The sequence below is a fragment of the Carcharhinus amblyrhynchos genome, chromosome 28 (genome assembly GCF_965287045.1).
Source record: "Carcharhinus amblyrhynchos chromosome 28, sCarAmb.v2.hapA, whole genome shotgun sequence".
Classification (NCBI taxonomy): Eukaryota; Metazoa; Chordata; class Chondrichthyes; order Carcharhiniformes; family Carcharhinidae; genus Carcharhinus; species Carcharhinus amblyrhynchos.
In genome coordinates, this window is record NC_137351.1 from 27689539 (window position 1) to 27702641 (window position 13103).

Consider the following 13103-nt stretch of genomic DNA (forward strand, 5'->3'; position numbering starts at 1 on the left):
TGACTTCACAAAACACCTTGGAGCTCCTGGCCTGGGTCTGAACAATATTCCTTAGGGAACAAATCCTGTCATTCTTAGCCGGTCTGGCTAATAATGTGACACTGAGTAAACTACCTCACTCTTATTAAACTGAAAGAGAGATATGTTTGAGTTACAAAGTTGCAGGTTGTGTTGAAAATTAGTTTGACACTGATTAACAACACTGACAAAACCAAAAGGAAAAAAGTGAAATTGCAGGACAATTATGATGGGGATAAAAAAGACAGGCTTTGAACACATTGTTCAGGAGACCCAAGCAACTTCTACTGAGACGTTGATGGTAATGAAGTGAGAGGCAAGCAAAAAGAACGTGGTTAAATAATGCAGTCGAGCAAGAACAGGTATAACATTTCTAAGTTGACACAATCCACTTATGCATTCTTGGAAGAATGATTAACAGCTCCAGCACAGATTGACAGAGCCGGGAGCTGAATCTTGGCAGTCAAATGTGATTAAAATTTAAGTTTAAAGTTTACTTATTTATTAGTGTCATAAGTACACTTACATTAACGCTGCAATGAAAATCCCCCAGTCGCCACACTCCAGTGCCTGTCCAGGGTACACTGAGGGAGAATTTAGCATGGTCAATGCACCTAACCAGCATGTTTTTTGGACTGGAGGGAAACCAGAGCATCTGGAAGAAACCCACAGAGACACGGGGAGAATGTGCAGACTCCGTGCAGACGCTGACCCAAGCCGGGAATTGAACTTCCGTCCCTGATGCTATGAGGCAGCAGTGCTAACCACTGAGCCCCTGTAGCAACCCAGGGAACATCTTAACTGATTTCTTAAAACCACATTTGAGGAAAAAAATAGGGTTTAATATGTTAGATGTTGCTGGTAATTGCTCACAAGGCTGAATCCTACTTAAGATGAAGATCTTCTGCACTGTGACCACAATTTCAGTTCAATACTGTACAAAATATTGTTCACAGAATCTCACAGCCAGCAAGGCAAGTCATTGGGTCAATGTGCAAGGCAAGTCAATTATATAGAAAGAGCTATATAATTATTCCCACTCAAATTTCCTGTGCATGCATGACCGTGCAGGATTCCACAATACCACGCAATGCAATACACAAAAAAAAGAGAAGAGGGATCAAGGGATCTTGCACCCCTGCTCCATCCTCCGACGCCTGTTACATTTAAGATTTGAAATGTCAAAGTATGGACCAAATGTTTAATCAGTGAAGGCCAAACTGTGTGCATTTCTTCCTAGACCAGAATAACATATTGATCAGATTTTCTGGGTTTGTTTCTTTTCCCCCTTTTATTCTTTCATGGGATATGGACATTGCTGGCTAGGCCAGCGTTTGTTACCCATCCCTCACTGCCCATGAACTGAGTGGCTTACACAGCCACTTCAGAAGGCAGGGGGAGCTGTTAAGAGTCAACCATATTGCTGTAGGTCTGGTCAGGTCAGTTAAGAATGGCAGATTTCCTTCCCTAAAGGGAAGTGTTGAACGAGATGGACATTTATAAACATTGAGACTAGCTTTTAACTCAAGATTTATTATTTGAATTTAAACTCTACCAACTGCCGTGGTGAGATGTGAACCCGTGTCCCAGAACCTGGGCCTCAGGATTACTAGGCCAGCGGCATCACCAATATGGCACCACCCAACTTAGGGCATTAAATATAGGAGAAAGAATGGAGCAGATCACCACACATTGTTGCAAAGGACCCCATCTAATTACTTTCTATTAGCTACATCCTGACCCCTAATCCATCCGCTGCGCATTCTAATCAAATATGTGATGCAATGTACTTTAGTTGCTGCTGCATAACTTTAGCACATTTTTCTACAACAGATTATTAACTAGTGAAAATAATTAAAAGATCAATATCAATATTTTCTTCATAAGATAAAAATGAGAGAGTTTTTCAGATCTAGTATCATAGAATCCCCCTACAGTGCAGGAGGAGTCCATTTGGCCCATTGAACATGCACCAACAACAATCCCACCCAGGCCCTATCCTTGTAAACCCACATATTTACCCTAGCTAGTCCCCCTGACACTAAGGGTCAATTTAGCATGGCCAATCAACATAACCCGCACATCTTTCAAGTGTGGGAGGAAACTTGGAAGAAACCCACGCAGAAATGGGGAGAACATGCAATCTTGCACAGACAGGCCAGAATCGAGCTCAGGTCTCTGGCGCTGTGAGGCAGCAGTGCGAACCACTGTGCCACCGTGCTGCCCATCTGTTTTCACTTGGGTTTGATCCTGACTATCCCCACACACAAATATTCCCTTTTTGACCCCATATTTTAATGTACCTCCGTCGGGCGATGAGGTGCTTGTGAGGATTGGAAAGTGTCAAGACCTGTTGCTGCAGTCAGTATGAGAGCGAGGAAAGCTCGATAGACTTCATCTGTTTTGTATGAGATTGTATAATCTGAGATTTGTACGATTTGCATTCTCTCAGGGTTGTCAGTGTTTGATGGTGCTTTGTCCAATCTGCAATTTGGCGTCGAGTTCAGAATGGTTAAGAAACACGAAGACTACCTTTGTGAAGGCGAGGATAGATTGAAGAACTCTTCTGTAAAGAGGCGAATATTAATGAACTTGGGCAATACCACTCCAGTGGGGGAGTGCCACACTGTCAGAGGTGCAATGTTTATAGCTGAGATTTCAATCTGCCTCGACAAGAAATGAAATTAACTTGTTTTTAAAAAATGCCTAATTCACTCTGATAATCACAGTTTGAGTGTTGGCAGTCAATAAGCCCAAATTGCAACTGGAACCCTGACAGAAAGAGTTGGGAAATATTTTAAAGTGCCGTCTTTATTCGCACCCTTACAAACCAAATCACAAACTGCCAGCATTTAGTTTGTATCCACACTGGCAATTTAATCAATTCTCTCTTGTTTGAGTCTGACAGTCTTTAGAGGGTTGTTTTTCAAACTGGAGGTCTGTGATCAGTGGTGTGCCTCAGGGATCGGTGCAGGGTCCACTGTTTTTTGTCATTTGTATTAACGATTTGGATGAGAATTTGGGAGGCATGGTTAGTAAGTTTGCAGATGACACCTAGATTGGTGACATAGTGGACAGTGAAGAACGTTATCTCGGATTGTAACGGGATCTTGATCAATTGGGCCAATGGGCTGACGAATGGCGGATGGAGTTTAATTTAGATAAATGTGAGGTGATGCATTTTGGTAGATCAGACCAGGGCAGGACTTACTCAGTTAATGGTAGGGCACTGGGGAGAGTTATAGAACAAAGACATCTAGGGGTATCGGTTCATAGTTTCTTGAAAGTGGAGTCACAGGTGGACAGAGTGGTGAAGAAGGCATTTGGCATGCTTGGTTTCATTGATCAGAACATAGAATACAGGAGTTGGGATGTCTTGTTGAGGTTGTACAAGACATTGGTAAGGCCACACTTAGAATAATGTGTACAGCTCTGGTCACCCGATTATAGAAAGGATATTATTAAACTAGAAAGAGTGCAGGAAAGATTTACTAGGATGCTACCAGGACTTGATGGTTTGAGTTATAAGAAGAGGCTGGATAGACTGGGACTTTTTTCTCTGGAGCGTAGAAGGCTGAGGGGTAATCTTATAGAGATCTATAAAATAATGAAGGGCATAAATCAACTAGATAGTCAATATCATTTCCCAAAGGTAGGGGAGTCTAAAACTAGATGGCATAAGCTTAAGGTAAGAGGGGGGAGATATAAAGGGGCCCGGGGAACAACTTTTTCACACAGAGGGTGGTGAGTGTCTGGAAAAAGCTGCAGAGGTGGGTACAATTTTGTCTTTTAAAAATCATTTAGACAGATAGATGGGTAAGATGGCAATAGAGGGATATGGACCAAATGCAGGCAAATGGGGCTAGCTTAGGGGTTTAAACAAAAAGGGGCGGCATGGACAAGTTGGGTCGAAGGGCCTGTTTCCATGCTATAAACCTCTACAATGGCAATGCTGCAGAGTTTGAGAAGTGTGTCTGTATCTTTATGGAAGAGCTAGATTTAATTCCCAAAGATTCCCAGCTATTAGAAACAGACTGGATTACTGAAAATGCATTATTTGTGTGTTTCTATGTTGCGGCCGTCTGTTTTCCTTCCTGGTCTCTTTCTCACATGATACTGCCGTCACAGGGAATGGTAAAGTTCCTTCCCTGATGTAAACACTGCGGATGCTGGAACCTGAAACAACAGGGAATGCTGGAAAATCTCAGCAGGTCTGACAGCACCTGTGGAGAGAGAATAGAGCCAACGTTTCGGGTCTGGATGACCTTTTCCTGACAGTTCGAGTTTGGGTAACCCTTTGTCACAGACTCAAAGGGTGAGATTTTCCAGCCTCCCAGCTGTGTGTTTTGGAAGGATTCTCTGGTCCCGCCATCGTCAATGGAATTCCCACTGACGTCACCCCATGCTGGTGGGAAACCCATGGGTGGGGGTGAGCTGCCACTAGACAATCCCACCGGCCTGAACGGCCAAAGAATTCCTGCCAGTATCTTGACTCTCCACAGATGCTGTCAGGCCTGTGGAGATGTTCCAGCATTTTTAGTTTTTCTTCTCTTCGCTGGTGGTCTAGTTTTAGGGTAGTAACTCCAACAATGTGATCGCAAAATCCTATTCAGAACCTCCCATCCGTTCCAACTTGCTGTAATTTCTAATCATCTCATTGTTTAATCTGAATTGACCTATCAATTAGCGAATGACACTGCCCAACTGTTGCCAACATCAGTATGGCTCAGTAGAAACACAGATAGAAACTAGAATCAGGAAGAGGCCATTCAGCCTTTCGAGCCTGCTCCGCCATTCATTTTGATCATGGCTGATCAACAACTACGATATCCTAATCCTGCTTCCCCCCTTGATCCCTTTAGCCCCAAGATCTACATGTAATTTCTTCTTGAAGTAGAAACACACTCCCTTTTGAGTCTGCACTTTTTGGCTTTAATCCCCAGTCAAGAAATGTGAATATATAATGTAGACAATGGGGGGGTGCTGCACTGTCAGAGGTGCCACCTTTTTCTGGCTGAGATGTCAAACTGAAGTTCCATTCTTCCTTCTCAGCAAGACCTAAAAAATTCTGTGCCACTGTTGCGGAGAAGTGGAGTGGCATGGTAGCATAGTGGTTAGCACTGCTGCCTCACCCGGGTTCAGTTCCTGCCTTGGGTCACTGTCTGTGTGGAGTTTGCACATTCTCCCCGTGTCTGTATGGGTTTCCTCCGGGTGCTCTGGTTTCCTCCCACAGCCCAAAGATGTGCGGATTAGATTGATTGGCCATGCTAAAATTGATCTTAGTGTCAGGGGATTAGCAGAGTAGGTACATGGGATTACGGGAACAGGCCCTGCGTGGGATTGTGGTTGGTGCAGACATAATGGGTTGAATGGCCCCCTTCTGCACAGTAAGAAGTCTCACAACACCAGGTTAAAGTCCAACAGGTTTATTTGGTAGCAAATGCCACTAGCTTTCGGAGTGCTGCTCCTTTATCAGTTAAGTGGGAGTTCTATTCACAAACAGGGAACAGAACTCCCACTTACCTGATGAAGGAGCAGCGCTCCGAAAGCTAGTGGCATTTGCTACCAAATAAACCTGTTGGACTTTAACCTGGTGTTGTGAGGCTTCTTACTGTGTTTGCCCCAGTCCAATGCCGGCATCTCTACATCATTCCTTCTGTACTGCAGGGATTCTATGATTCTATGAACAGGCCAGCAGTTCTCCTGCGTTCTGGCCAATATTTATCCCTCAACCATTACTTATTAAAAAAAAGAGATGATCTGGACATTTATTAAATGGCTGTTTGTCTAAACTTGCTGGGTGTAAATTGAAATCTCCTACATTAGAATGGCGACTAGACTCCTAAGTACTTCATTGGTCATGAAACACTTCAGGACATCCTGTGGTTGTGCATGGCGCTATATAAATTCAGGTTATGTCTTTGAATTCAAAAAGCCAATACAAGTGCAGTGGGCTTAATATTGTGAGTTTCTAGGATTTTACTCCATCTTATGTACAGTAGAAAAACCTCACTGGTGTCAATGATCTCAAATACCAAAGGATAAAATATAAATAAATTCTAATGTTTGCTCATGGCGTCCGCAATGGGCAGACAACACTCTCCCCTGGTCAACAAGATCACCACAAAGCTCTCTCCAAGTTCCAACACTCATCCTGTGTGTTAAATATTAACTGAACGGAACTCACTGTGAACCAACATCATTCCTGGGCATTCAAATAGATGGCAATGTCCATAAAAATAAAACAGTAAGAATATAGTGTGTGTGAGAAGGAGAGAGGCGAGGGACATGGGAGAGGTAGACGTAAGAGGCAGGGGACAGAGACACTGAGGAGCATGGGACAGGTGGGCATGAGGGGCATGGAAGGAGGCACAGGAAGGATGGAGCCAAGGGCACAGAAGAGAGGAGTGGCACAAGAGAGATAGGCAGAAAAGGCACAGAAGTGCCAAGGGGAATGGATGGAGAGTGGGACATGGGAGGGAGAGGTGGAGCAGGGGGGCATGGTGAGTAATGCCAAGGGGCATGAGAGATAGTGAGTGAGAAGCACAGGATAGAGAGGGCATGAGGGCATTGCAGAGAGGGAGGAAAGTGAGCTAATAGGGTTTGAGAGACCCCAGGAAGAGAGTGGATAGCACAGGATGACAAGAGGCATGGTAGGGAGTGGGTGCAGCAGGCACAAGAGAAGGACTGAGGAGAATGGGGAAGCAAGGGGCACCAAGAGAGCGGGCAATGAGGGACATGGGAGAAAGCAGACTGGGGCATGGGAGGGAGAAAGATCGAGGGGCACCAGAGGCAACGAAAGGCATGAGGGGGCAAGGGGCACTGAGAGGGAAAGAGAGGAGGTGAGATGTATGAGACACAGGAGCATGGGAGAGGGATATAGGGATGGGAGAAGGGGAAAAGAGGGAGGGGGTGAGAGGGATGAGGGGGGAAAGAGGGGGATGAGAGCGAGAGGGAGGGAGGGGGAGAGGAGAAGAGAAAGTGGGAGAGGGGGATGAGAAATGGGAGAAGATGAAGGGGTGAGAGGGATGAGAAAGGGGGAGAGGAAAGAGAGGGGGATGGGGAGAGGAAAGAGAGGGGGATGGGGGGAGGGGGGAGAGGGGAGGGGAGAAGAGAAAGTGGGAGAGGGGGACGAGAAAGGGGAGCGGAGGAAGGGGTGAGAGGGATGAGAGAGGGGGAGGGGAAAAGAGAGGGGGATGAGGGGAGAAGGGAGGGGAGAAGAGAGAGTGGGAGAGGGGGATGAGAAAGGGGAAGAAGAGTGGGGGGAGAGGGGGAGATGAGTGGGGGAAGGGAAGGGGAGAGTGGCCCGGAGAGCTGTGGAAAAGTTTCCTAACCTGCGCAGATCCTGCAGCCCACTCCCGAAGCGGTCCTCGAACTCCTCCCGGACCAGTTTCTGGCTCTGGGCTGCCTCCGAGCCGAAGGAGGAGAGATCCAGGATCGCGGAGACCTCCTGGAAGCCGGCGGTGAAGTCGTTGAAGTTGATGGAGCCGTCATTATCCACGTCCAGCTTGTGGAAGAGGGGCGCGATCTGGGAGCGAGAGACACTGAGCTCCCGGCACACGCTGGAGAAATCCTCAAACTCGATCAGCCCCGAGCGGTTCAGGTCACACGCCGAGAAAAGTCTCCTCAAATCCGGCCGGGTCATTGCTGCCCTGTCCATCCGGCAACAAGGGCGGCTCTAACAGGGAGCAGGACAGCTGGCTCAGGGGAATACCACCCTGGTTAAGGGCACACTGGTTAGTATCACCCTGGTTAGTACCACCCTGGTTAAGGGCACACTGGTTAATACCACCCTGGTTAGTATCACCCTGATCAATATTACCCTGGTTAATATCACCCTGGTTAATGTCACACTGGTTAGTATCAATCTGGTTAATTTCACCCTGGTTAATACCACCCTGGTCACCTTAACCCTGGTTAAGAAATCTTTGGTTAACTTCACCCCTTCAACCTGGTTAACTTCAACCTGGTTAATATCAATCTGGTTAATTTCACCCTGGTTAATTTCACCCTCTGGTTACCATAATTCAGGCTAACTTCACACTGGTTAATTTCATTCTTGGTTATCTTCACACTGGTTAATATCAATCTGGTTAACTTCGCTCTGATTAACTTCACCCTCTGGTTACTATCACCCTGGCTAACTTCAGCCTGGTTAATTTCGCTCTGGTTAACTTCACTGTCACTCTGCTTCCTTTCACTGGGCTCAGGGGGTGGGGATCGCTTCTTGACGTCAGGTTACCTCTTTGACATTGCTGAGAGTGAGTAATCCCGGTGAAACAGGATTAGCTGCAATCAATTCACATCAAACAGGCCGGGAGCTTCACTCTGTCACTGTCCAGGCTGCAAAGCCACTCACAACAGGACACAGTTTTAAAAGTCTCTGAGTTACAGCAAACACTTCCTGAAAGGTTTTATTTCCTGCTTCAATTAATTGTCCCAGATCAGATTTCACCCCTTTCTCTGAGTCACCTGGAGCTTTGATACACTTAAAGTTTTTTTAAAAAACAAAATTGAAGCAAACTTTAGCATTGTGCTCTGAATGTGTTCACTGTGGTTGGGGAGGCGGTGTGTGCAAGTCCAACTCCAGAGAGTGGAGCATGACAATCTTGGCTGATTCTCGCAGTGCAGCACTGTTGGAGGAACTGCCTTCTTGATGTAAGATTGCCAGCTGTGCTTAAATGGAAGTTTCATCGCACCATTTCCACACCCCTTTCCCCCACAACTCCCTTGCATTAGCAGGGCAACATATCCATCCTTACCTCCCTGCGCTAATTGGAAAACAAAAAGATATATTGCCCTTTTTTTTCGGTTTGACTCCATAGAAGAATAGAAGGCGGCTATTTGACCCATCAAGTCTGCATCCATCCTGCGACAGAGCATCTCACCTAGGACCACCCCCACCCTATTCCTATAGCTCCACATAATTGCCCCATTAATCCCTTGATTCTACACAATTTGGAGTGTGGGAGGAAACAGGAGCACCCGAAGGAAACCCACGCAGACATGGGGAGAACATGCAAACTCCACACTGACAGTGACCCAAGCCGGGAATTGAATCCAGGTGTCTGGCGCTGTGAGGCAGCAACGCTAACCACTGTGCCGCACGTATGGTATGATATGGTATATGTAGTAATTGGAAGGGTTGATGATCACCAGCTAGTATAATGAGCCATATCAGTTTATTTACAAGCAGATTAATATACAGAGTACCTTCACCATGTTAACACTTCTTCGAGGGTGTACTCTGGTTGCAAAAAGCCCTGTTCTGCACCAAGATCCCCACGTTCATTCCCCATTAGGCAATTGGGTCACATGGCCCTCCCAATGTATGCCCCTTAAAGGGGCTACCTTTCCTTACTGGTGGTTGCGTTGGCCTGAACATCTGGCTTCAATCCGCACAGCTGCAAGGTGACCCCACCACAAAATTCAACTGAGGCTGAGGTCTCAAGATGACAGGGGAACCTCTTTGCCATCAGAGCAGGCAATGATCCAGCCACTCCTGGTCAAAGTCGAACCTGCCCACTGCAACAGAAATGAGGATGATTGGAGATTCAGCTTTCTCGAAGGGAGATCTGCAACAGACTGACCTAAGGCACTTTGTTACTACACGAATGTCTTTTACGAATGAACTGGTTTGAGATAGTTTCAGGGCTGGGCATGCTGAGTGAAACTCTTAAAACCCTTGAAGCTATTTAAGGAACTTAAGAAAAGTATTTGCTTATAAGTCAGAGTCATACAGCACAGAAAGAGGCCCTATTCCTGTAACCCCATGTATTTACCCTACTAATCCCCATGAGACTAAGGGGCAATTTAGCACAGCCAATCAACCTAACCCACACATCTCTGGAGTGTGGGAGGAAGCCAGAGCACCCGGAGGAAACCCATGCAGACATGGGGAGAACATACAAACTCCACACAGTCGCCCGAGGCCGGAATTGAACACGGGTCCCTGGCGCCGTGAGGCAGCAGTGTTAGCCACTGTGGCTCCCCTAATATTCTGCTGGAATAATGCTAAACACTGACAGTTTTAGTGACTGAAAGAGGCCCTTCGGCCCACCATATCTATGCTGACCATCAATACCAGTCAAAATTTTGTCAATCATTTATTGCCTTAAATAAATTTTCAACAGTAAAAGGCACTGGCATTTTTATGACAATGTATTACTTCAGGGTGTCCTGAAATGTTTGACAGCCAATAAACTATTTTTACAAATGCGATCACGATTGTTATATGGGGAAGGGCAGCACCTGATTGTGTACTCAAAGTTCCACGAACAGGAAGTGAGATAAATGACTGGAGATATTCATTGAGAGGCACATTTTTGATCAGGGTATAAGGTGTATTCTAATTCAGTGACTCCCAACCTTTTCATAGAGTCCTAGAAATCCTACAGCACAGAAGGAGATCATTTGGCCCATCGAGTTTGCGCCGACTCTCTGAAAAGACATCTCATCCAGGCCCTACCCCAATAACCCCATGGGTGGGATTCTATAGCCTTGTTCAAGTGAGACTGGAAATTTCCCCCTCAGGTCAATAGACATTTCTGTTGTCTGCCCCTCACCAGCTCCATTTCCATAATGGGCAGGAGGTAGAAATAGCATGTATTTACTCTGCTAATCCCTCTAATTTGGGGGACAATGTAGCATGGCCAATCCACCTAACCCTGTACATCTTTGGACTCTGGGAGGAAACCTAACCACGCAGACACAGGGAGAACATGCAAGCTCCACACAGACAGTCACCCAAGACAGGAATTGAATCCGGATGCCTGGTGCTGTGAGGCAGCAGTGCTACCCACTGTGCCACCCAAGCGGCTCACCACTAAAATATTAAAAATGTTTGAGGCACGTCTCCTACTTTCTCTAAATTTCCCTCTAACAGGGGTGATTTTCAGCCTGCGTTCACTATCAGAGAGAAGAGAACGTGGGCAGAGAGTCGAGAAATGCAGATTTCCATGTTTGACTGTACATGCCAAAAATCTGATTCAGAATCATAGAATGCCTACAGTGTAGAAGGTGGCTATTTGGCCCATCGAGTCTGTACTGACTATATTCCACTATAATAATGCTAAGCATTCACAGCATGTGTTCCAAATATCACAAAATCTGGGTCATTGACTTGGAAAAATGTGAACAATGCAATATAAATATAAATTGTATAAAGAGAACCTTGATTTCTTTAAAAACACAAATCTTTCCTCCTGTTCATACAAGATTTAATATTTTGAAATGGTCATCAACATAAATGTTGGCTGTTTTTATCCACAGCTGCTAACACTGACAGTTTAGTTAAAACTGCTTTAGACAGTTTAAACTTAAAGTTTATTTATTAGTGTCACAAGTAGGCTGACAGTAACACTGCAATGAAGTTACTATGAAAATCCCCTAGTCGCCACACTCTGGTGCCTGTTCAAGTACACGAGGGAAAATTTAGCATGGCCATTAGATCTAACCAGCATGTATTTCGGACTGTGGAAGGAAACCGGCGCACCCAGAGGAAACCCACGCAGACAAGGGGAGAATGCGCAGACTCTGAACAGACAGTGACCCAAGTGGGAAGTGAACCCAGGTCCCTGGCACTGTGAGGCAACAGTGCTAACCACTGTGCTGCTGTACTGCCCACACTGATTAACTGAGTTTTTCCAACACTTATCCTTCTTATGTCCTATTTCCAGCATCTGCAGTGTTTTGTTTTCATATTAATATTTTGAGCACTATTTACTACTCAGGTAGAAGTAAGAGAAAAAAGTGGTAACACATTATAAAGGAAAGAGGAGAAATCTGAAGTGCAGGACGGGAGTCTCAATATAATGCTAATCTCACGTCTGGCATGAGCTGAACATAACAAGTTATTGGCATGGTTTCAAAATTGCGATTCTTGGAAAAATGAATGCCATTTTTTTATCTCTCTCGCTTCTTCCAGGGTACAAATTAGACCAAAGATTTGGCCCCCATATCTAAGGAAAGATATACTGGCATTGGAGGAAGCCCAGAGAAGGTTCAATAGGTTGGGCTTGAGTATGGAGAGACCTTCTTATGAGGAGAGGTTGAGTAGGTTGGGCCTGTACTCATTGGCGTTTAGAAGAATGAGAGATGACCTTATTGAGACATATAGGATTCTCATGGACTTGACAGGGTAGGTGCTGAGAGGTTGTTTTCCCTGTGGGAGAGTCCAGGACCAGAGGATATGGGAGGAATTTTTCTCCCTCTCCATAACGTGTTTTGCAGCAGCAGGAGGTGGCATGCCACTCGCTTGCGATGGCATCCTATAGTCCCACCATATGAATCGGACAAGTACAAATATAAGACTACAAGACATAGGAGCAGAAGTAGGCCATTCGGCCCATTAAATCTGTTCCATCATTCAATGAGATCAAGACTGATCTGATATTATAATATAGCCCCGTCGTTGTCGATGGGGTTTCCCATTGAACACACCTCACCGCCAGGACACCCCCGAATGGGTGCGCTATTGGCAGGACCTTAAGATCTTGATGGCACGAACAGCAGCAAGATTTCAGCAATAACCTCAGAGTAAAGGGGTTGCTTATTTAAGACAGAGGTGAGGAGGAATTTTTTCTCAGAGAGTACTGAATCTGTGAAGTTCTTTATTGCAGAGAACTGTAGAGGCTGGGTCATTAAGGATGTTCAGGGCTGAGATAGACAGATTTCTAATCAGTAAGATGGAAAGTAAAACTGGGGATTATCAATTAATGGGATTGAGAGTTATAGATAGGCCTGGTAGGTACGGATATGATCGGTGCAACTTGTGGGCCGAAGGGCCTGTTTGTGCTGTAGTGTTCTATGTTCTATATCAGATCAGTCGTGACTCATAGAATGGTGGAGCAGATTTGATGGGCTGAGTGGCCTAATTCTGCTCCTATACCTTGTGATCTTTCATCTGTACTCGTCCAATTCTGGCCTCTTGCATTCCCAGTTTTAATCACTCCACCATTGTTGACCATGCTTTACGTTAACAGGGCTCCCACCACTGGAATACCCTCCCCATTCTTCTCCAGCTCCTTACCTTACTTTCTTCCTTGAAGCCACTTCTATAAAATCTACCACTTTGATCAAGGTTT

The 13103-nt window shown here is 45.5% G+C and overlaps 1 protein-coding gene across 2 annotated transcripts in view; it reads right to left on the reverse strand.

Annotated features, from left to right (window-relative positions):
- rasef2 (RAS and EF-hand domain containing 2) overlaps positions 1–8365 on the reverse strand; it is an 81998-nt gene extending 73633 nt beyond the window's left edge. The window contains exons 1-2 of one of the 2 annotated variants that reach the window (XM_080214298.1): positions 8261–8359; positions 7353–7736 (exon numbers count right to left, since the gene is read on the reverse strand). In XM_080214298.1, coding sequence (XP_080070424.1) covers positions 7353–7678 — 326 coding nt within the window. In that variant the 5' untranslated portion in view covers positions 7679–7736; positions 8261–8359. Of the gene's footprint in view, positions 1–7352 lie in introns of both variants that reach the window. The other variant, XM_080214297.1, reaches the window with a different exon arrangement.
- Between the last annotated feature and the right edge of the window lie 4738 nt (positions 8366–13103).